At 39.0% G+C, this 22549-nt stretch overlaps 1 protein-coding gene across 2 annotated transcripts in view; it reads left to right on the plus strand.

Annotated features, from left to right (window-relative positions):
- MPPED2 (metallophosphoesterase domain containing 2) overlaps positions 1-22549 on the plus strand; it is a 200111-nt gene that overhangs the window by 121167 nt on the left and 56395 nt on the right. For both annotated transcript variants that reach the window (XM_083838939.1, XM_083838938.1), the window contains exon 7: positions 8667-8848. In XM_083838939.1, the coding sequence (XP_083695065.1) occupies positions 8667-8848 (182 nt within the window). The remainder of the gene's footprint in view (positions 1-8666; positions 8849-22549) is intronic.

The raw sequence follows: 22549 nt of genomic DNA on the forward strand, positions 1-22549 counted from the left end.
GAAATTTCTGGTAGCTGCTATATTTCAGACCAAATACATATTGGAAAATAAATACATAAATCAAAACCAGCCTGAAGTGTTTTTTTTGCAAACACTCTAGGCTCTATCCTGTCGAAGCATGGAGTATTAATTTCTGGAACACGAAGATAGGCTTCAGGTTAGGTGGCTAATTCTACAAGGTGATCAGTTCTCCTTGAAGTTTTGTGTGCCTTCAAGTCCAGTTGCCTTATTACATAGGAGTTATTCTTTATCGCTGAATTTATCATCTCCAAGAAAAAGTACTGAGTTATGCTTGTGAGTTCTCTGCATTTTGGGACATTCCAGATTTCATTCTGAATGTGAATGGTCATCAAAACCGGAGTATATGCTTCAGTATTTCTTCTGCAGTAATTCTTCTTACACCAGTCTTTTTTGTCAGAACCTTGTAAAAGTAAATGATCTTGGTAGTTCTCTACATCTGTCCCTCTGATGAAAATCATTGTGATTTTGAAAAAAAAAAAAGGCATTTTCAATGTGTCAACTTAGACCAAAACCAATTACATTTACTCTATCCTGGAGATATATATTTTTTTTGCATTGCAATTTGAAAAACTGACTTATGGTTGCATCAAGGGCTGAAGCCGTCTCTGGACTTACCTAGAGATAAGTCCACCCTGTTTTATGACTCATGCAGTTAAAATGATTGGTGGGTCACCACACATTAATTTAGCGTCATTCTTGATGACATATAAAAATGTGAATCTTTCAGACCTCATTGTCCTTCAAAATGGGTTCTAAATTCACATCTTTTGGGGGTTTGGGATTCCAGATTATACTTTGAGTATGTAATGAGTCAGTGCTTGTAGAGCTTATAGTAGGGAAAAAAAATTGTCTTCCGTGTTCGAAGCTTCTTGGTATATCTTCCTAGTAGGTGCAGTTTTATCATCAATTGAGTTCTTTCAAGGTGAAGGGAGGGTATAATTTATAGCCGTCTCCCAACATGAAAGAAATGTGGGAAAAGTGCTCCTTAATGACTTGAAACCGTACTTGTGTAAAAATAGCATTTTACTGTTTTATTTAAAGTAGAAATTTTTGCCTGGGCCTTTGAGTGATGCTGATACTGGTTTTGATATCATTTTTGAGTTCTGTTTTGCTTTTGTAACCTTTAGAAAGCCACTTATGTTCAGATTTTTAAAAGTATTTCATTGACTGAAGAAATTTTGATTGCAAAGAGATGATAAACAGGACTTTCAAAAGTGCTTAAGTAATTCAGTTTCTGAATTCCCATTAATACCATAGGTACTTTAGAAAAAAGGCTAGGTGACTATTTGCACCTGAAAATCTGGATTTTAGCTCCTGGTTTTATTACTGACCAGAATCTGGGATTAACTGATTTTAGACTCTTAATTAGTTATGGGTTATATCAGGCTGTAACTTCCTTATGCAGAGGGTTTTCTTAAGTTTGCCCAAATTATGGCAGTGGGTAATACAGGTCTTTTCTGTTTAATCTCATAAATCTCGCTGGAAGGAAAACAGCTCCAAAACCTGTAATAAAAAGATCCATCATTTACCTGCAGCTATAATTGTTGGAAACATTAGCAGTAAGCTGCTGAGTGGTACATTGAATCCTCGTGTGGGTTTGGAAATGTAATTTTTTTTTCCACGTTGCACCGAGGCACAATTAATGGCATCTCTGAAAGAAATATCAGCCCGCTGTTTTACAATTTCCAGAACCTCTCTTAAGGTTTTGATGGGTGACATATGTACATGGAGGTTTCCAGAAAAGGTGTTTTTTTTCTTTTTTTAAACTCATTTGAGGTATTCTGCTCTTAGATATGTGTGCCTGTACAAATAAGACCTGGCAATGAGAAGATTGAAAGGTATTTGCATCCCTTTCTTTTTAGTCAGAGGAGAAACCAGATGTTTTCTTGGTGTTTTACTATACTAGAAGATGGAGTCAAGTCAACAAAAGCACGAATATAATATATAATTTAAACAACTAACGTCTGACAGCGGTCAGCTAATGTAATACTGTATTTTGGCATTCATTGTGTTTACTGAGAGGAAACGAGTATTTAGCTTTGTGTCATTCTGCATGTGTTGTATCGCAAAATCAGCTCTGCATATGTATATATAGTTTTCAGGCCGGAGATGTCAGGATATTTGTATGACGCACTGAATTTATACTGCAAGAAGCTGCAGACTACCCACCTTTCCTTTCGATGGAGGATACAACTAGATAGGTCCCAGCGCAGTGAGATAAACTGCCTTTCCCTTCATCACAGTTTTTGTCGTTCACCTTTCAAAGTCAGGAGATCAGTTAAAAATATTGAGAAGTTTATCCATTTGCCAAAGCATTATTAAATAGTCACTACAACTTAAAATATTTGTATGAGGCCTGTTCTGTTTGGAATTTTGAAATTTAAGTTAAAAATGACATAATTCTTCACTTTCTAGAGTAAATTTTCAGGACTGCAGATTCTTTACGCGTTCCAAGACTTGGACTGAGGGCTGGAAATTGTGGTTTTCACACTACCACAAGAGAGGTCTGTTGGACTCACAAACCAGAGCCCAACTGGACCAGGAGAGGGTCAGCAGGACAAAACCCCTGGGACATGGGTATGACATGGCTGCTGGCATCCTGCAACTTCAGTGTGTGCGTGTGTGTGTGCAGGGGAGTTGTAATGCTGGGCACAGGCAGGGTGCTAACTGGAAGGGATAAGAAAATGCCTCAATCTTCCAAGCTGCCTTACAAAATAAAACTGGGGAATCATGCCCAGTGCATGGCTTCAGAGTGCTGAAAGGAGAAGGGGGCAAGGCAGAGTCAACAGGGTAGCGGTGGACAGGCTGTGGGGGAGAGTACGGGCACAGAAAGCTTGATCCATTGAATGAAGCAGCTTAAAGATTTTGAGTTAAGTTTTAATGAGGAATAAGGGCATTGTGTTCATTCTGCACTTAATACTGCAGTTTCTGTTTTTAATCAGACAGGGTTATCAAATCTTCAGTAACATGTCCCTGTTCATATCAGCCTGGTCAACTAAACTGGATGACACTACATTTTAAGGTTTATGTTCAAGTTTTGAGCTGAAGATTCTAGATTCATATATTGAGTTTTTATTTCAAAATATAGATACACAATTTAATCTTGATATAGTTCTGATGGTCTGTAACATTAGAAGTCATTCTATAAGTTGGCGTAATAGCCTCAAGATTTTGATTTTTAAAGAAGAACAATTGCACATCTTTTATTTTCATTACATTTCTTGAACCTCTGTGGGGCATACAGATTGATTTCATGCATTTTTCTTCAATGAGGAGACTGACTGATGTATTTTGACAAAAATAATTAAGCCACAGGTCTCACATGATCACTCAGTTCCAGGACTTGGGACTCACTCCAAGAGCAATAACAAATATCGCAATATAACAAAGATGGGATTTGGCTACAGTGACAGTGATGTAAGTAGAGTAAGAAGGGTTTTTCACAGAAATTTCCTTTCTATTCCTCCAAAATTCACATACCAGAGTTAGTATGCATAGAGACAGAGGAATGAATTCAAAGAAAGAAAAAGCTGTAGATGTAGAGGGTCTGTTTCTTTTGTTTTCCAATTTCAACAAACCATCTTTTGTTACAGCATCTGAGGAGGGGGATCTAACAGCACTTAAAACCAAGTTTTTTGTAAGTGTTTTTGCAGGAAATATTTGGATTAAAATCCAAAAATAAATATACTGAGCTAACTGGCTCTTTGAAAAAGTATTTGGTTTACAAATTTTGAAAATAGGAGTAGCAGGGAGGGTATGAAGATTTTGCAAGAGGAATCTATACTGTAAATAAAGCAAACCATGGCTATGCATAGTAAGGATGAGTAGATGATTTTTTAAAAACTGATAATACAGATGTATTTTTAACGTAGAATAGTTGCTAGATGGTGTGTCTCCAAATGACCCTAAACCCATTAGAGTAAGTGCAGTAACACATACAGATTTTATATGGTCTACAAACAGGAAGTTGGTGCTTAAGTTGATCTATAATAAATGCTAATTTACAAATAAAAACCAAACCCATAAATTCAGTCACAGATATAACATATGGAGAAATCATTAACGGATGAAAAACCAGCATAAGTGTGACAAAATCTGGGAAGGACATAGGCACTTATGTCATAGGACTATTTTTCTGTTTGCTGAGCCTGGGAAAGAGTAAAATGATGTGGTCCTTTGCAGTGACCTCTGACTTGTTCACCTGTGGCAAAGCCAGTAGTGCCAGGTTAAAAGGAGAGGGCTGTAAGCGGTAATACTGCTGGTTTGAGTCGGACGGTTCTGCGGAGGAGGATTTTTGTGCATCTGTAAATGTTTTATCCAGCATAGGTGCTACATTCATCTGAATGATTTATTCCACTTTAGGAACTAGAAATTATTCCTGGCTTAATGCTTAAGATTTTTATTTCGTTTTCATGGATGAATTGGTTTCTCGGGAATTGTTCTATGGGAGGGGATTTGGGGCCTGCATATCTCAAACACCAAGAGAGCAGGAAGGCGAAAAGGCTGTGCTGTGTGTTCTGCTCTCCGAGCACAGGCCTTCCAAGGGCTGGCTAACCAAACCAGAGCCCGGTATTTTCAGCTTCCGAAGTCACCCATGCAGAATTATGCCTTGGAATCAAAACTTTTATTTCTCTGAGAAAAATGGTGCTAGTGTCTTCTCTAAGTTTTCTTTGAAAACAGAATTCCAGTGTAATTTTCCCTGCAGCTGTGTCTCCTGGAGGGCTGTACTGCCTTTGCTGTCTCTGATGTACTTGCTAATGCTGCTGATTTATAAGACATCATTATGGGTAACTAGCGAATGGTTGAGCTGAAACGCACAGCTAATGTATTTGTTCCATAGCTTGACATCCTAAATCATGACCTTTGCCTTCATGCATGTGAAAGGCCCAGTGTTTTCCTCCTGTGTGTGTTTCTGAATTCAGCCCTCCTACCTCGCTGTCAAAATCTCCTTGATAACTTCAGTGTTAACGGTTGGTGTTTAATTATTTAATTTCCTATCAGTACCCGCTTTTAAAACATAAAGGCATGACAAAATGAGCTGTGTGATGGAGGAGCACTGCCTAAAACTCCTAGTGGCAGTGGGGAGCAGAAGCAGGTAGCAGCAGCCCAGGCAGCACCACAGGCAGGCTGCTGGCACGTAGCCGGTAGGCCGCAGGGCAGCACTGAGCTCTCTTACTTTCAAGGCCCTGGGGTCTTGGAAGTGCCATGGTAACCGTGGTTTTGGAGGAAGGTACTGTTTAGTGATAGCTGATAAGTAAGCCAAATCGGAGTCTGGTCTATACTGTCGCTTGGTTCAATTGCAGATGTGTGTGAGGAACTGTAAAGCTGAGGGTTTTGTCTGAGGGACTCTCATCCTACATGAGGACAACTGATTGCAAATGCAGTTCGGTAAAGCCAAGTCATTATATGATAAGCGAAGTCCTTATAGAAGTATATGAAGATCCCATTGTCCCTTCTCATTCTTAAGTCCTTATACATGCGTTAAATGTGACATCTTCAGTGACTGTCACGATCTTAAAAAGCAGTCATCACGCAGCTGCTGTAGGGGCTTTGTTTTGGGTCGTATGTAAATGTTTGAAAAAACACCTAAAAACATTATTTTCTAAGGTGCAATGTACCTTAGGGTAGATGAGTAGTTATTATCAACTACCTGTAAAGGATGTTGGTTGCCCAGATTTGTTTACTAACTTTAAGGCAAAACCTCCTCCTTCATATTAATGCTTCTGACTGTTTTGTTCATTTATTTTCCGTTCCCTGGTTGTTGTATTAATGTTTTAAATTACACTGAAGTAACTTTCACTACATCTTTCTATAGGCATGCTTTTCCAAATGCAATGATAGAATAATCTGTAAAGTGTTTCAGTCTGCCATTTAAAAAAAAAAAAAGTGTTGTTAGTGAAGGAGTTGTCAGTTAGCTGGATGTATGGTGGTAGGAGCAATGGGGGAGAATCTGCTGGACTTCTTAGGGATGTGCTACCCAAGTAGAGACTGGTAGATTCAGTAGAGACTGGTGTTGGGCAGGGCTGAAATAATTATTTCCTGTTGGGTTGCTGTGAGGGTCAGGTGTGTAACTGTTACAGGGCTTTTAGAAATGCCAACCTATAACCCCCAGTTGCTGGGTCATGAGGTGAGCAGACAACTGAAGGAATAGATGATGCTCACAACCGAGGCAGGGGCCTGCTAGTGAGCTGTGTGCTGCCAAAAGCTGTGAAAGCGCAACGCTTTGCCTACTGCAGTAGGTGATCTCTTAAATTCAGAGGCCAGTCCTCTCATGATGCAGTGATAAAGGCAAATCCTGCATTAGTGTTTCTCATACTGTAGCTGTGGATGAAAAGGAAACTTGGGCCTTTAGGACTGGTAATAACACCACTTTTATTAAGTTTCTATTGAAGAACTGTTTTGAGTAAGATAAATTGATGGGCTGAACACAATAACAGTCAGTATCTCACTTTCAAATACGTAGTGGGCAAGCACTACTGAATAAGAGAAGAAATTAAGCTAAGATGTAGAAAAAAGGTTACTTGGCAACATCATAGAGTATGTAAAGAAGAGAAAGAGAGGGGTCAGGAACTTAATGAGTTTTGATTATAGAATCTCCTGTAAGTAAGTTGTTGCATGAATAGAAAAATCCTAAACCAAATTTTGGTGTTATACTCTAGTACAGATTGTCTAAAGCAAAAGAGGGTTTATTTCAGAATAAACTGCAGAGAACAGCAAAAGCAGAGCTGCTGTGTACGAGCAAACTGGACTCCCCAGAGGCAGGCAACACTGATCATAGCTCATGCAGAGACAATCTGAGTAAGGTATATGGTGGTAATGAAAGTTGGTGTTCATATTTTGTGTTGTCTGGAGAAAACATGCTTGGTAGCGTAGAAATATCGATTTGTAGAACCCACGTTTACTGTGTGACATATTTCTAAAATGCTTCAAGTTACCTTCAGTAAGTGGGAGGAAGACACCAAATACAAGAATGCTATGGCTGACAATTAAATTTCTGCCCATCTTGCTAGTATAATTGCAATGGATAAGTGAGCTTTTCGCTATGGTAACAACCTTATTAATATCTAACCGTTATAGAAAAGAAGATTTCACTGATTGCTGGAGTTCAGATTTTACACTGGGTCTCTGTAGTGGTAACCAGTTGTGTGGCTCAAGTAATCATACATGGTGCTTTGGGGAGAAAAGGATGTGCGGTACTGAAAAAGTTACCTACCAAACCGAACCTTTTCACCCTGCCCGGCCTACAGTGACATTTTATTTTTAATATAAAGACTGTATTAAAATAAACATAATTTTGTAGAGCATGAATTTTACAAATAAGCTCAGTGGTCCATGGCAACCAAATGTGGTACATCTATGGGAAATACACTTTAATTTGAACTGTTAAGGTACCTAGAAAAATGCAGTCTTACTAATGCAGGGAGCTGAAGTTAAAGACATTAGTGGAAGTTATCACACAGTTCGGCAGATAGTAAATACTAACTTAGCATACTAAATCTAGTAAATAATGTTCATCAAATAAAGGAACACATCTGAAGTCTGAATTTTCTTGTTTTTCTTCCCAGCCATTGTGGAGAGCAAAACAAAGTCTTGTTTGATTTTCTTTTTACTTTCAGGCACCAATTCTTGAATGATTACTGTTGTGTCAGTTTGTCCCAGTAAGTCCTGGAATACCATTATTTTGGGTGCTTTAAAATACTTGGTTTGTTTGTGCTGCTGCGATGATTGCAGATATTAGCAGACAGTTGTTGTTCCAAAGTAAGCAATGGGTTGCCTTTTACATTTTAAGTTATTATGATACAAATTAGAACTTCTAACAACTAAATATACATAAAACACTTGTCTCTTAAAAATAATTTATTTTTTTCTCTGTTCTGCTTAAATTAAAACAAACAAAGAAACCCTCAAAACCAAACTGCTATGCTGAATCATAGGTAGCTTATGAGATCACATTAACAAATGTGTAACTTGCAAATAGCCACTTGAACTAAATTTTTAACATCATTGACTGTAGAAAAAAAATGTTTGCTTAGTGCTCTAGCACATCAGCTTGTGGCTTTATAGATTTTTGAAAGATGAGCTCAGGATTTTCTGTGAGAGCAAGAAGTTGTCACTAGGCTCAATTCCGTAACTGACAGGCTTCATCAAAGGCTTCATCCTCAGTGAGTGTAAACAAATACTCCTGCTGGAATCAGTAGGAGTGCCCATGCCCTTGAAGAAAATTCTATGCTAAGCTCAGCTCAGGTGAGAGCCTGTTGCTGGCCCACCTGCAAGATTTGTAATTTAATGGTCCATGCACCTGTTCAGTTATAAGGCAGACGTTGGGGAAAAATCTATGTGAATTCAAAGTATTCCTCCCCCCCCATTTTTTTCCCAGTGCTTTATTTTAACATCAGAAAAGTAGTTGTACCTGTGTGGTTTTTAATCTTCCGTCCTTAACCAGGTAAGTATTTGAGAAGCATTGTGATCCTTTCTGGATTTTTGGCCTTGTTACCAAAGTCATTCTTTCAGCATGCTGCGTGTAAATGGGTGTGTATGTGTGTGTGTGCACACTGATGTATAGATTGATTTGCGTTGATACTTGAAATAAGAGATCGGAGGGTTTTAATCTTGTAACTGTTACGAGATCTTTGTGTCTGCTTTAGGGTCGACCCTATCCCATATGACACTCCAAAACCAGCGGGCCACACGCGATTTGTCTGCGTCTCAGACACACACTCCAGAACAGATGGCATCCAGATGCCTTATGGGGACATCCTTCTCCACACGGGCGATTTCACCGAACTGGGACTGCCCTCAGAGGTTAAGAAGTTTAATGACTGGTTAGGTAAGGAATTACTGCGTTTTGGTGACCCCAATTAACCTCTCCTGTCCAAGTGTCAGTCACTGCTTCCTAATTGAATTAGAGCACTTGAAAATCCCCCCTACCTTTGCTTCACTTGTCTTCATGTGATGTGCTCTTTCTACTTTCAGTATGATTCTGTTAATTAAGACAATTTTAGAAACTTCACTGTATTTGTGCATTGTCTTTGGGGAAAAGAATCTGTCATTCCCAAACAACAACCGTGTAACCTTCTGTGTGCACTAAGGGCCTGGTGACACCTAATGTGAATGCATTCCGTGTCCCATTAGTTGATGCCGTGGGCTTTAATGTCCACATCCAAAGCTATTGCCTGCTGCATTTCAGGTTTATCATACGTTAAAGCACAGCTGAAAGCTACAACATATTCAGAAATGGTGAAAGTCCTTTTCCCCACAGCATAGGATGACAACATCAAAATCCTGTTTGAAAGAGGAGAATTTTGCTGTGGTGGCAACATGATTAGCCCTTTGAGTTAGAGTTCTGGTTTTAATTTTGAACGCAGATACTCAACAACTCTTAGGTTGAATGCATTTTGTATTCTGCTGTGTTTGACAGCAGTGTCTTGCTGGTGTGCTGCTGCAGATGAAGGCAGTTAGATTGCAACGGCAGAAGACCAAAATGAAGGAAGGGAACTCATGAAGTGTGCATGATGCTCCTATTACAAATGCTGCTGGTAGGCTGGCTGGGTACTGCCATGTCACCACTTGTGCTAGAAATACTCAGAGGTGAAAGTGACTCAAGCAGCTGATCTTCCCAAAATATTAGAATGAAAGTAGAGCATTACATAAAAACCTCTGAAAGCGTGGCTTTGTCATCATGCTTTACCTCAGTCACTGCAGTCTTTTTTGCATGCTGTATGATGGCTGCATCTCTATGTGTCTTTAATAGCATAATTTTATTCCATTGGAGTTCGTTGGCTGACCCTTCAAGAGATAAGTAAAGAACATTAAAGATTTACAAAAGCAATTTTTAAATAAAAGAGCTTTCGTAGTCTGTCTTTTTCACCTACCTTTGCATTTTCTCCACACTGTTCTTTCTGTCTTTCTTACGGCCTCCTCTGATTTCTCTAGCCTAATTTTAAAGAATGCTTTTCCATCTTTTTATGGCTGTGCATGCAGGACTGGGGCTCTCAGGTACTGCTGTATTACTGTAATTCCATTTTACTGATCTTATTTCTAGAAAGCAGTACCAGATTTTATGGCCTCAAAACTATTCTTTCTCTCGAATGTAATCACAAGGCTAGGAAAAAAGAAGTGGTATGGGAAATAGGTGGATATGTACATAGATTGAGGGAAGACACAATAGGAATCATTTTCCTTTTTATGCATTCTTTGGGGTGACCTGTAAATGTTCAAGTACTGTGAAAGAGGAAGAGAAGGAGCAAGCAATGTAAGGACTGTGGGAGGCTGCACAACTTCCCTGGGGTCGGGCAGTGTGGTCTGCACTGAGTTCCAGCCCTTGTAGAGAAGGTGGGCAGGGCAGCACTGCTCTGCAGTGAGATTCAGTTGCCACAGATGGGTTTTGTATCAGTCAGCTCCAGGAAAGGAATTGCTTTCTGGAGAGTGTGGACTTATGAAGTCTGCCCCCTACCAAAGTTTGTCTTCGGACTTCAGGTCATTACACAAGTATTTTGATACACTCAGAGCCCATGTCCCTTGCTTTCTGTTGGAAAATGTTAACTCGATACTTACTGCTGAAAGCCAAAGCAAATAAGCTGCTGTTATGTTCTTAGTCTTTCACAGGGACTCTTACAGTATCAGTAGCCACTTGGCATTCCCCTTGTGTTTAACAGGTATTTCATGATGACGCTATTTTATCATACATCCTTGGTTTAACATTTGCAACAGAAGGATTATAACCCTTTAAATAGGTTTTGTTCCAGCCTCAATAATTTATCATGGGGCTTTCTTAACATATATATAGTTCTTGCAGAAGTCAGTGTGGTATTTATCTGAGAAAGCAGGTTTTGCATTCCTTGGCAGTCCGTGTCACTGAAACTGGCTGGAAGCTGTGAGAGAGCCTGCTGGCTTCGGCCTCAGGCTTTCATATTTCAGGTACAGAGAAAATCTCTTCCGGTATTTCATTGTGGTGTGTGTCTGTTTTGTTTTGTTGTTTTTTTTTTTACATGCACAGAGTCTACTCTTGCATCTTCATATATAAAACAATACTGGTTATTAGGTTTCTAGTATGAAGTGAGGCTGCAAATTGATTCCCCTGTGGAGTCATGTCATAATGGCGAATATTTGCTCCGGTGCTGCCCTCTCCTCATCTGGAATCAAAACACTATGAATTCGTGCACGTCCTCTTGTCACTTTATTTCAGGCTCCTGTCTGTAAGCTGGGAGTAATCACATATTACTATTTGCTGTGCATATTGTGAAAATTAATACCTTCAAGGTTGTGAAGTGACATGTAATAGTATAAAAAGTACTTACCAGTGGCAGGCAGGGACGAGGAGGATTCCTTTTTCTGCTGCCATACAGTGGAAAGCATCTTTCTTCATCGTATTTGGTAGGAACCTTATTCCAAAACAATGCACTGAGAACTCCCATCAAATACAAGGTTGTCCTTACAGAAAGGGGTTTCATATCTTTTGCATGCTTGTTTTTTTTTCCCCTGGCAAACCTGTTGTAAAGCAGTAATAAAGACAAGGCATTTCTATCACTTCTACCTTTAGGGAATGAAGCAAAATTAAAGCTAGACTTCATTTTACAGCTTAGTTTACCTGCTTTGTGGTGAAACAACAGGGGCTTATCTCTCCACTAGGATTATATAATGGGATAACAAAAACACAATGACGGTTCCATAATTTTCTTAACAGGAGAAAGCCAAGGGAAAATTTAAAGGGTGATGATTCTTAACTCCTGTCTCGATTTTATTTCACTGGCTGTTACATATGTCAGAGTTGCATAGGATTGAAAGCAATTCCATCAACCCTGTGACTTTACAATTGTGGGTCTTGCATAACTTTGCAAGTCTTTGTGTATTTCACCTGAGCAAAATGTTCAGCGTCTTGTCCATCTACTTCATTAACATTCATTCTTCTTCCTCCTCTTTGCAACTGAATCACAGAACGTGCTTTCATGTCCTCCCTCCCGTTCTTCCTAGCTTTCGGCCCATCATGCAACTTTTTACTAGTTCTTATGTGTTTTTTTTTCCCTTTGCCTGGTAAATTTTCATTATTGGTTTTGCATGAAAGTCATCTAGGCTTATACATTGAGTAACCTCTGTGGTCACTTAGTGATTGCATACACTGGCTGAGGTAATTTATTCACTTTGTTTTGGTGTGAACACGTCCCTTGGGTCTTGTAACTGCTGTAATCACTTGACCTCAGTGACTGTTAAATGCTTTAAACACAGTTATTTTAAATTTATAATTGTTTTCATTAAAAATCTCTGATAGTAACTTAACTGACCTTGCAGTAAACACAACAGTTTGTGCTGAGGAAGAACTATGACATTATTATATGCCCCGTGTATTTCTTACCGAATGTATTCAACATACCATTATTATCATTGTTCATATTTTCCTCAGCCATTCTCATTCAGTCATATATGGGAAACGAAATACAGGAATGTCTAATTATAGCTCTGTCTTAATATAATACTTCCTTTCCTGTGTGATGGAAGGGATTGAATAACTCAGAAGAATTGAAATGAAAAGAAAGCAAAGCTAAACTCGGGTAGATGTATCTTTAATGAGTGATATGCTTATTGGTCTCAGTTAGCAGGGGCTTGATTGTGCAGATCCTTACTTGGGTGAATAATTTGCATCCATTCTAATCATTTTTCTCAAAAAGACATTTTTTTCTTCAGATTATCTTTTTCTTGTAGTTCTCTCTTATTTATGATCTGTGTTGTTTTGTTGTTGTTTTTAATGCAAAATTTCTAATATAAGGTGTATTACTGGACAAACCAGGCAAAATTCTGTAGGGCCAGTGGATAAATCCAGTAGGTGAAATTACTGCCAGTTAACAACTTGTGGCAGTGAGAGTAAAATTTGGCTAGATTTTTTTTCTCAGTTGTTCAAGGATTTGGCAGCCTGATTATATTTTTTCTTTCATGTTTTGTTTTTGTTTTGAATGCATGTTTCAGATTCTATGCTATCATTGCCCTGTTATCCTAGGAGTTGAGGAATTCTGTGAACGCTTTTGTGACCAATTACCTATGGGTTTGGACTGTAACAAGTTCTTATTTACCTGTAACATATCTTTGTGTTTAGTGTTGATACAACTAAAATAAAAATTCAGCTTTTTTTCCCGTGGTGTAGCTCCTCTATCATGTTACTTAAAGTGAGAAGAAAAGAGTGGTTATACTATTTTAATGTGGTGTTTTTCTTGCTACTTTCAGCATGTGTGGATATGGTCCTCAGAAATGTATTGTCGGTTCTTTTAAAGTTTATTTTTCTATTAGTAGGACTGATGTTACAGTCCATGTTACTACTCATGTATGAACGTTTAGTTCTAGAAAATAGCTGCTTCAGGCTGGAAGTGTTGGCTGTAACGTGGAAAAAATGACAAGACAAGAAGCGCTCTGAAATGTGGTGTGGAGGCATGGACAGACAGGTTTTGTCTACACTTACATTTCTTCATTTAGCTCCCGTAAAAACTTGAAATTATATCCAAAATTGTCAGCTAGGACCTGCCAAAATAGTCTTAGATCTTTAAGATAATATACTTAATGGGGGTGAGGGGGAAGAGCTGTAACAAAATAGTATGATAAATTCAAGCTCTTTTCTTATCACCATTTTAAAATTCAGGGTCACAGTCTTCATATATTCTTTCTCACTCTGTCAGGCTCAGTTGTTCCCTCACCTTACCAAGCCTTGATCTCTTATCCAGGGAAATTTCATTTAGGACTTTGTGTGACTGTGTTCCTTTTGATTCTGTGCACTGAAAACAATTTCACTGTGACCAACTGTTTGTCATTCAGAACTTCTGCTCCTTACAAGTGTATTTCAGATGTGAATTATCTTAGCATCTGACATGAGACTTTTTTTTTTTTTTTACAAAAACAAATCAGCTCTAAATTTTTCAAAATTCAGAGGATATTAGCTTAAAGTATTCCAATCTAATTTAGATCCAAAAGGAAGCTTATGCATATTTTAAAGGAAAATTATGGCAATAAAAACAAATTTCTTCCTATTTTTATAAAATGATTTATTTCTGATTTGTGTTTTTACCATCTGGAACATATTTTGAACTCTATATTGCTCTACTTGTTTTAGCCAGAATGAATAATTAAGTGACTAAACATAAAATACCGTTTTGATGAACAAAACTCTTTAACAGTTGGAAAAAAAATTGCATTCATTGCAAGTGAAAGAAAATGCTGAGGTAGCTTTAATCCTGTAAGTATGAGTTTTGCACAGCTGTTCTGGGAGAGAGGGAAGCAACTTTCTGTAATGTCTGTTAGTCTAATTTTGAAAACAGCTATGTCTTCTGTGAGTGATTTCAGCAAGGAGCTACTTCAGGCTTCAGACACTGGAATGGACTACGTGTATTTTAGCAAGAGGATGGTACCTGAATTCCTCTTTACATCTAGAAAAGAAAGCTCCTTTAGGAGCTCTTTTTGATTTGTAGGGCCAGACCAGGTCGGCTGTCAGCTTCGGAGAAGCTCTGAACTGGAGACTAACAGAGACTTTATGGTGTACCAGCAAGCCTGCGCAGACAGTTGTAACACATCCACCTGCTTAGTAATTCTAATAGGCAATACATGCAGAATTTTATGAGCATGGAATATGTTGATGCAATTTCTTTTAAAACAACAGCAACAAAAAAGCATTTATATGATGGAATTTAGAGTCTTAGGCAAGTTTTGGTTTTTCTTACTTAGTTTTCTGGAATATGTATCTCATTCCATCTTTATGGTAAGGTTTTATAAGGATTCTTCCGAGTTCACTTAGATTTTATTGCAATATGAGTTCTTAAAAATATTTCCTTTGCTTTTGCTCTAACTTGAACTGTTTAATGTCACTGTTAAATTCTCATTTGTACTTAGTTCTAAATTCCCATATGGCTTGAACAAGTTAATCATCAGTTCTCAGCTTTTGTTTGCATATACCTTTTTTAGGCATAGCAATACTGATCTTAATTTTTTTCTTCTCAGCGGAACACAGAAGTAATTTCCATGTTGCATTTTATTGTATTTATAAAATAACAGGAAAATAGAGCCAGGTGCATTTTTTTGTAATAGGCTGAATAATGTTTTCCTGATGTAGCAATCTATGGTGAAAAGGAGAAAAATGCAAGAGCCCTACTTTTTTTCCTACTTTTGTTCTACGTTTCTTTTAGTTCCTTCTTTATCCTCTGCTCTGAGTCAGATATTTATTAAGTGATTTGTGGGCAACAGACCCCTTAATGTATAACTTAAAAGATCAAATAAAATAAATTACTATTATTTCCACACAAAGTTTCCACTGAATAACACTGGTGCTTATGCAGAAATTCCACGTGAATTTATTCATATCTCATCACTTGTTTCTTGTTTTGCTCTTGTTACTCCTAGCAACTTTTTGTGAAGAAATTTCTCAAGAAACTACTTCTACTGTCTGTTCATGGCACGCAAAGAAACTTTGAGCTTTTTTTCGTATATTGTAGTCACCTACTTACTGGAGATACAGCGTAAAATTCTCTATACAAGTTGTGTACTGCTAAACGCAATCAGCCAAACCAAATACTGAAGTGTTATTTGACAGCCATTAGAAAATGACTCAGGTTAAATATGCTTTCAAAGAGAATAACGTTCTAGATTAAGTAGTTCTTCATGTGTTCAAATCTAGTGTATTCACTTGGTAATTTTCAATGAAGGAGAGGAGCAAGAGAGCATTGGAAAGTATTGCACAAGTCTTGAACAGGACTTTCAATCACAATAATTGCTCAGTCATTTCTTGGATCTGTTTCCCTGGTCTGCTGTTGTCTTAAAAGGGCAGGGAATGATCAGGTTTCAAATAGCAGACTGTAATGAAAACAGATTTTTAAAGTAATCAAAATAATTTTCTTTCACTTCCTTCTTTCCCCCACATCTGTGGTTGTTGCACTGACCAGTTATCAAGCAAGTAACACTATCCAAATAGAAAGTTTTGTGGGCATTGTCATCAGCTTCTTCCACGAGCCTTGCTGCAGCAGACACATATCAGCTGTGAGAATGATTCCGGTGGAAAGCAGTCACCATCAGTTTATTGTCACAGAAATTAATTGTTGCATCAAAATATGCAAAGTGCAAAAACTCCTGTCACTTAAGTTTTCACATCACGCACGTCATATTAACAATATCTAATTAAAATAAGAAGTCTTTCGGTTAGCAGAGCATCACATTCCTGCTCAGAAAGAACAATGGTTTCAGGGGGTGGAGGAGTTGTTTCGAGCACAGAGAGGTTGGGGCTAGGGGGAGAAAGCACTGCAGATTTTAGTGTAATGTGTAGTGTTCAAAGAAATTTTATTTCATCATAAAGATTAGCAGGCTGTGTAATTCAATTTAAAGCTGGTTGGCAGTGTCCTGTCTATTACAGAGACTTTTTTTTTTTTAATCACCACTCTTTTTTTAATGTCGTATGTGACTACAGAAGCTAACAGACAGCAGGAATGGTCTCTGGGTTTTGTGCTGCGCACCCCCCTTCCTCTTTTCAGTTTCAGTTTTCAGTGTGTGAAATTACCTTAAACTTATCTACAAAAACGGTACCTCAGTGAAATGCCTTACTGCGTTTTTTTTTGCTTTGTAGAAAATGATATTTTTTTTGTGGCCAGTCTGTGAGAGTGAAGATCTGCTAAAAACATTAGATTGAGGGGTTGAATCAAGCTTAAAACCCAAATGTTAGCATTTATTCACAGTATTGTGGACATTACTATGCAGTAGAAAAGCAACATGCAGCAATTTATGTTAATGCAAGACTGGCAGACCTTTATCTTACAGTAATTGCCAATACTAGGGGGTTAATAAATGTTCCAAGAATTACTGACTTTTTTTATTAAAGAAAAATAGATGGTTCCTTCTTACTGGCTATAAGCAGCCTGTGTAGCTTGTTAATTAACCCTCTTGTTCCAGTGGGTGAAGCTGAGGCTTTGAGCTCTGACAAATTCTGCATAGATTTTACGTATCCGGAGCGATAAAGTCCTGGCACAAAAGGACTGTGAAGCAAAAACCTGGGCAACACCGTCTCTTCTCCCCCCTACTCCCCACCTCCCAGCGTGCCTGTTAGAAGTGCTTGAAGCCTGCACTGGTTATATTGAGGGAATATTTTGATTTCAGAGGACAGCTGTTGTGTTTGTGGGCAGTGTGGTACTACTGGTGGGGAGGAAAAGGGGACGAGAACTCCTGTCAGAGCTCAGCTTCTGTTGGAGGAGGAATTTGTGTTTTCTTTGTCCTGTTTGTCACCCTGAGCATGGCAGGGTGAAAAGCTGTACTTGTTCCGAGAGTCTTTCTCCATAGGGTGGTGACAAGGCCGAGAGGCAGCCGCTTCTCTCGGCCTCGTGGTGCAGCGCTGGAGGAACCGCTGTGCTGCCGTGTCCCAGGGCAGGGCAGCTCCCAAAGCTGGCCGCGTGCTGGGTCGCGCTGGGCGCTGAGCTGCTGGGGCTCGCTGCGGTGCCTCGCTTCCTGGAGCCGCCCTGCTTCTCTGTTCTGCTCGCCAGCTGCAAGGCGACAGCTCCTAAAGCCTCTCTTCCTATTGACGGGCCTGCAGTAGAGAAGGAACAAAGCAGCACAACAGGGGATAGCACTGCTAGGAGAGGGGCAAGGAGATGCAAAGCCAACACAGGAGAGAACAAAATGACTTCAAACTGGGGGAGGGATGGCAGCTCCAGAGAAAAGAAAGACAAATGAGAGCACGGGGATGTAAAGTAGTAGAGATTCACCTGTTTTTTCCAGAGCTTCATTTCTTCCCAAGATAATGAAATTAACAAATGAGAGCTCAGGAACACACTGTACTTCTGAATTTCCTGTGACTTATGATGAGTGAACCTTCAAGGCCCCAGGGTTATACATGTCTCTTCTAATGAACCACAATCTGTAATATTACAAGCCAGGCACCAGGGTACAATAACTCCTTTTCTCCTCAGTGTTGCCCTTTATTATTTTTTTGTGTGTGTGTGTAACTACCAACAGAAAGATGAAGTTTTAGATTAAAACAGAGCTGCGCATGCTAAAAAGTTACTGTGCTTCCTTACTTTCATCTAAGCTGCCCTCCCTTGTGTGCTACCCTTGAATCCCCCCACTCCTTAAGAGGCGTTTGCTATTTGCATTTCCTGCTGAGAGACGAGCAGAAAAGCTGCAAGGCAACCACGAAGTTTTCTGCCTTTTTCTGCAAGAGATTTCTCCTGAGCGTTATGAGGAAGGAGTTCATCCCTTCTGCTCTCCTGTGTCCCTGCTGGAAGCTTTGGAGGTCACTGGGAATTAAGTAACAGTGCTGGCTGTACTCATGCTCCTGAGAGCCAAGGTCCCAGACTAACATCCCTTCATATCCCCTGGTGAAGGAATTCCTGGAACAGCCGTGGTGTCTGTAGGGTCTGCTGTAGGGCAAGCCGTTCCCCACACGCAGTCACCTGGTTGCAAATAACAGCCCCGTGGCATTTGCTAGACTTTGAAAGTGGGGAAGGATTGAGCAAGGATGGCTCAGGGGATGCTGTGCTGCGCCCGTCACCTGGGCAGTCCCCATGGGGCAGCGCTGGGGTCAGAGGGGAGGAAGAGCCGCTGCTTTGATGACTGACAGCTCTGGGTATATGTGCTAAAATGAGGTCTGACATTTGACTGAATTCCTGGAGAGGATGGCGTGTACAGTTATAGTGGAAGCAATATAGCCATTCATAAACAAATGCTTCCGTGAAGCCAGCTGTAAAAACAATGATGCTTGCCTTTGAGGTGAAAGGGCAAAACCTTAGCAGAAAGGAGTATAAATAAGACATAAATTGTTACCTTTGTGTAAGTGACTGAAATAGCTGTTCTGTTAGTGCTTTGTCTTAATGACCAGCTGTGATTAACTATGTTTGCTGTGTTATTCAGCAGAAGTTAGGATCAGCATACCTTGCCTTTTTATGGCAGTTTTTTCTTTTTTTAAGTCTAGAAATGATGACTAAAATGGGTAAGTCAAGAAAGACCCTACTCTGAAGAAAGCACAGTAGATGAAAAATTGCAAATGCTGCATACCCCAGCAGTTAATGATAGCATTTAATGATAGAGGAATACTTACTCATCTACCACAGTCCTTGGTGTATTTTCTGTACACAAAGGGAAACTACAGATGCTGCATCATAGAGATTTTACAACACCTCACGAAAATGTTACTGTAAATTCAAGTGCACAGATATAAGTACCATGAATCACACATACTCCTTTAGCTTGCTTTAAAAATACTTAATTACCTTAATATGTTAGGCACTTAATATTATCCTTATTTTAATAAGGAGCGGAGATAGCTGGGGCAGAGGGCCAACGTATGTGTAGTAGCAAGGACAGAAAGATAAGGCTTACCTGAGTTCTGGCACAAATAAAGCACGTGAACTCTGATATTGCAGAATGGAGTTTATATTCTGTACACTATTTCCATTCATCTCTTTTGTTATCCTCCTTTGGAAGGACGATTAGGAGGTATTTTGGCACATAGGTTTGCCCACTAAAATTTGAAGAGCGGCACCTTGGATTTTTAAAAGTCTTCAGTCTGAACTTTCTATTGTGGGGCCCCTGGATGCTGTAACATGAACAATTTGGTAATTGAAATTCTGCAAAGCCGATAGAAGAGAGGAGGTGGCAAAAAGTAGTACCAGAGGTGCGATTTGGAACTCAGAACTTGCTGGCTCTGATTTCCATTGGAATTCCAATTTCACTTTAGAGCTGATTTCAGGCTTAGTTTCCTTCCTTATTTTTTAATGTTTGGGCTTAGTATATGTGCTTAAACCTACAAGGAAAATGTCTGAGGCTATGTGGCATTCTCTTCAGGCAACTGTAGATGGCTAGGGAAAAAAAAAACAAAGACAAAACGGAATATGAGAAATTCAGTTCATTGTAATAAGATGATACAGCTGGAGTGATTTGGTTGTCTCCTTTAGTAGCTAAGAAACCTCTCTGTGGGCTGGATTATTAAAAGGAATTTCCTTACAGGGCTCAGGAGATCCCTGATATCCAAGTTCATCTTGAAAGACTGTAATGGAATGTTTAGGTTTATGTAGAAGAACAAATTTAAATGTGGGATTCAGAAGATAGTACTGGAGGATCACAGAGATCTGCACGAATATTTTTAGTTGACTGTAATTTCTGTTTGCATTCTCTCAGTACTTTGTCTTTTTTTATCCTCTAAAAAATTCGGGGGTGGACTGTGAAGGTAATTCTGAAACGCAGTACATAGTGCTGTCAGAAGTGTACTGGTCTGCTTCTAGAAATAGAGTTTAGTTCAGGTTTTAGGTTTCTCCTCTTGTGACTTACAAGAGGAAGAAACAATTCCCAACCAACATCAGCATCACCATCTGAAAGCATGTTTAAAAAAACATTCTGAATATCAGATTTGCTTCCTACACTAAATGTTTACAAGTAAAACCACAACAAATGAACACAGCGTAATGTTTCAAAAGCAGCTAATTGCTTTAGAAATTGGAAAATTGGAAAATGTTACATTCTTAGAGTTACTAAAAAGCTGATGTCCTGCTTTTAGACAGCATTCCATGCTTTTAAAACCTTTATAATATTTTAAAAACATGTTACCTTATTTTTCTTCTTCTTCCTTATGGTTTATTCTACTTGTGATTATTCTTGCTGTTCCTGCTTATTAATTCTTCCTTGCCACTATTGGACTCTGTCCACGTTACGTTAGTATTTGGTAGTCAGGTAAGTCTGGGCACCAGTATGTTTTACTGTTTATCAGTAGTGTACTCAAAAAATCATACTTTTGAATGGAAGATTCAGTTCCATGTACAAAAATGGAAAAGGTATTGTTGTGGTTTAACCCGGCCGGCAGCTAAACACCACACAGCCGTTCGCTCACCCTCCCCCCTCCCTCTTTGGGATGGGGGAGAGAAACGGGAAAGTGAAGCCTGTGAGTTGAGATAAAGACAGTTTTTTAAGACAGGAAAATAATAATAACAACAACAACAACAATAATAATTAATAATTAATAATAATAATAATACTACTACTAATAATGTGTAAGAAAACAAGTGATGCACAATGCAATTGCTCACCACCCGCTGACCAATGCCCAGCCTATCCCCGAGCAGCCGGCCCCCCCACCCCGGCCAGCCACCCCTATATATTGTTTAGCATGCTGTCAGATGGTATGGAATACCCCTTTGGCCAGTTTGGGTCAGCTGTCCTGGGTCTGTCCCCTCCCAGCTCCTGCTGCACCCCCAGCCTGCTCGCTGGCAGGACAGAGCGAGAAGCCGAAAAGTCCTTGGCCTGGTGTAAGCACTGCTCTGCAACAATTAAAACATCAGCATGTTATCAGCGCTCTTCTCATCCTAATCCAAAACATAGCACCCTACCAGCTACTAGGAGGAAAATTAACCCTGTCCTAACTGAAACTAGGACAGGTATGTAAAAGATACTGCATTATCAGAGGAAAATTAAACTAGGTATCAAAAGTTTCTCTGTTATGTAGTGGAGATTTTTCTTCTCGTAAGAAATGTTCTGATCACCTTTCTGGGATAGAGAAAAAAGGAGGCATTTGAAGGGATTGTTCAGAAATACTGACTCAGCTTCGCAGGCTGTGAGGCAGAGGGAGGTGTCTGCCTGTGCTTTGGCAATTGTAAGCCACAGAGACTCTGCGTCTTTCCTTTAAAAATGAGGAAACAGTTCATGGGAACGTGTTCAGAGAGGAAAGAAGAGAATGTTTCTGGCAATTAATTGCAAATCCTGATTTGTTTATTTATGTATTTATTTTAAGATCTGTAGGTAGATATTGGAAATATCTTGGTCCAGGTCCATTTCTCAGTCCTGCTGCTCACATGAAGCTCCCTGTTGGTAAGGCAGAAGAACAATCTGAGGCAGTCTAGATCTGGGTCCTACATTCATAATTCTAATTGATTTGCAGCAAGTTTTTTTCAGTAAGGAGTAAAAAATTGCCACCCAGACTAACAAGTCTTTTTTAAAGATTTTATTTTGTCTGGTAAAACGTGCCCTTAGCACTTGCTGGACTTCTGTAGTGTGAAAATACATGTACATGAAAATACCAAGCTATCGTCTGTGATGATTATGATTAGCTTAATTACTTTCTATATAATTGTTCTCAAGATGACCTCCTTTTGGATGGCTTTTATTCATTTATTTTTTATAAATATATAAAATATAAAAGACTTAATTGAAATTGTAAATTACAGAGACAAAGGGCATGTTATGAAAATAGGTCCAGAACTGTTTGTGTCAGACAGTGACTGCTGGTTTTGACATTCTTAAGATTCACTGAGAATAATCATTTAAATTGATACAGTATGTGCGTGCACAAGGTAATATCAACTACCAATATATTATTTCAAAAACTGGTGAGTTTCCTTATAGAGAATTAGGTTATATAGTGTTGGGGGAACTCCAAAAAGAAAATAGAATTGTGTATTGATGCCTTTAGAAATATTATTTGAGGGCAATAAAATGTTCCCTGAAATTCCCTCCTGAGTGAAGAAAATGGAGTTTGTTTGCAGTAATTGCATTTACTAGCATTTGCTTTCACACTTTCCAATATGAGTTAAGCCAA

This window comes from Anser anser (genome assembly GCF_964211835.1).
Source record: "Anser anser genome assembly, chromosome: 5".
NCBI lineage: Eukaryota > Metazoa > Chordata > Aves > Anseriformes > Anatidae > Anser > Anser anser.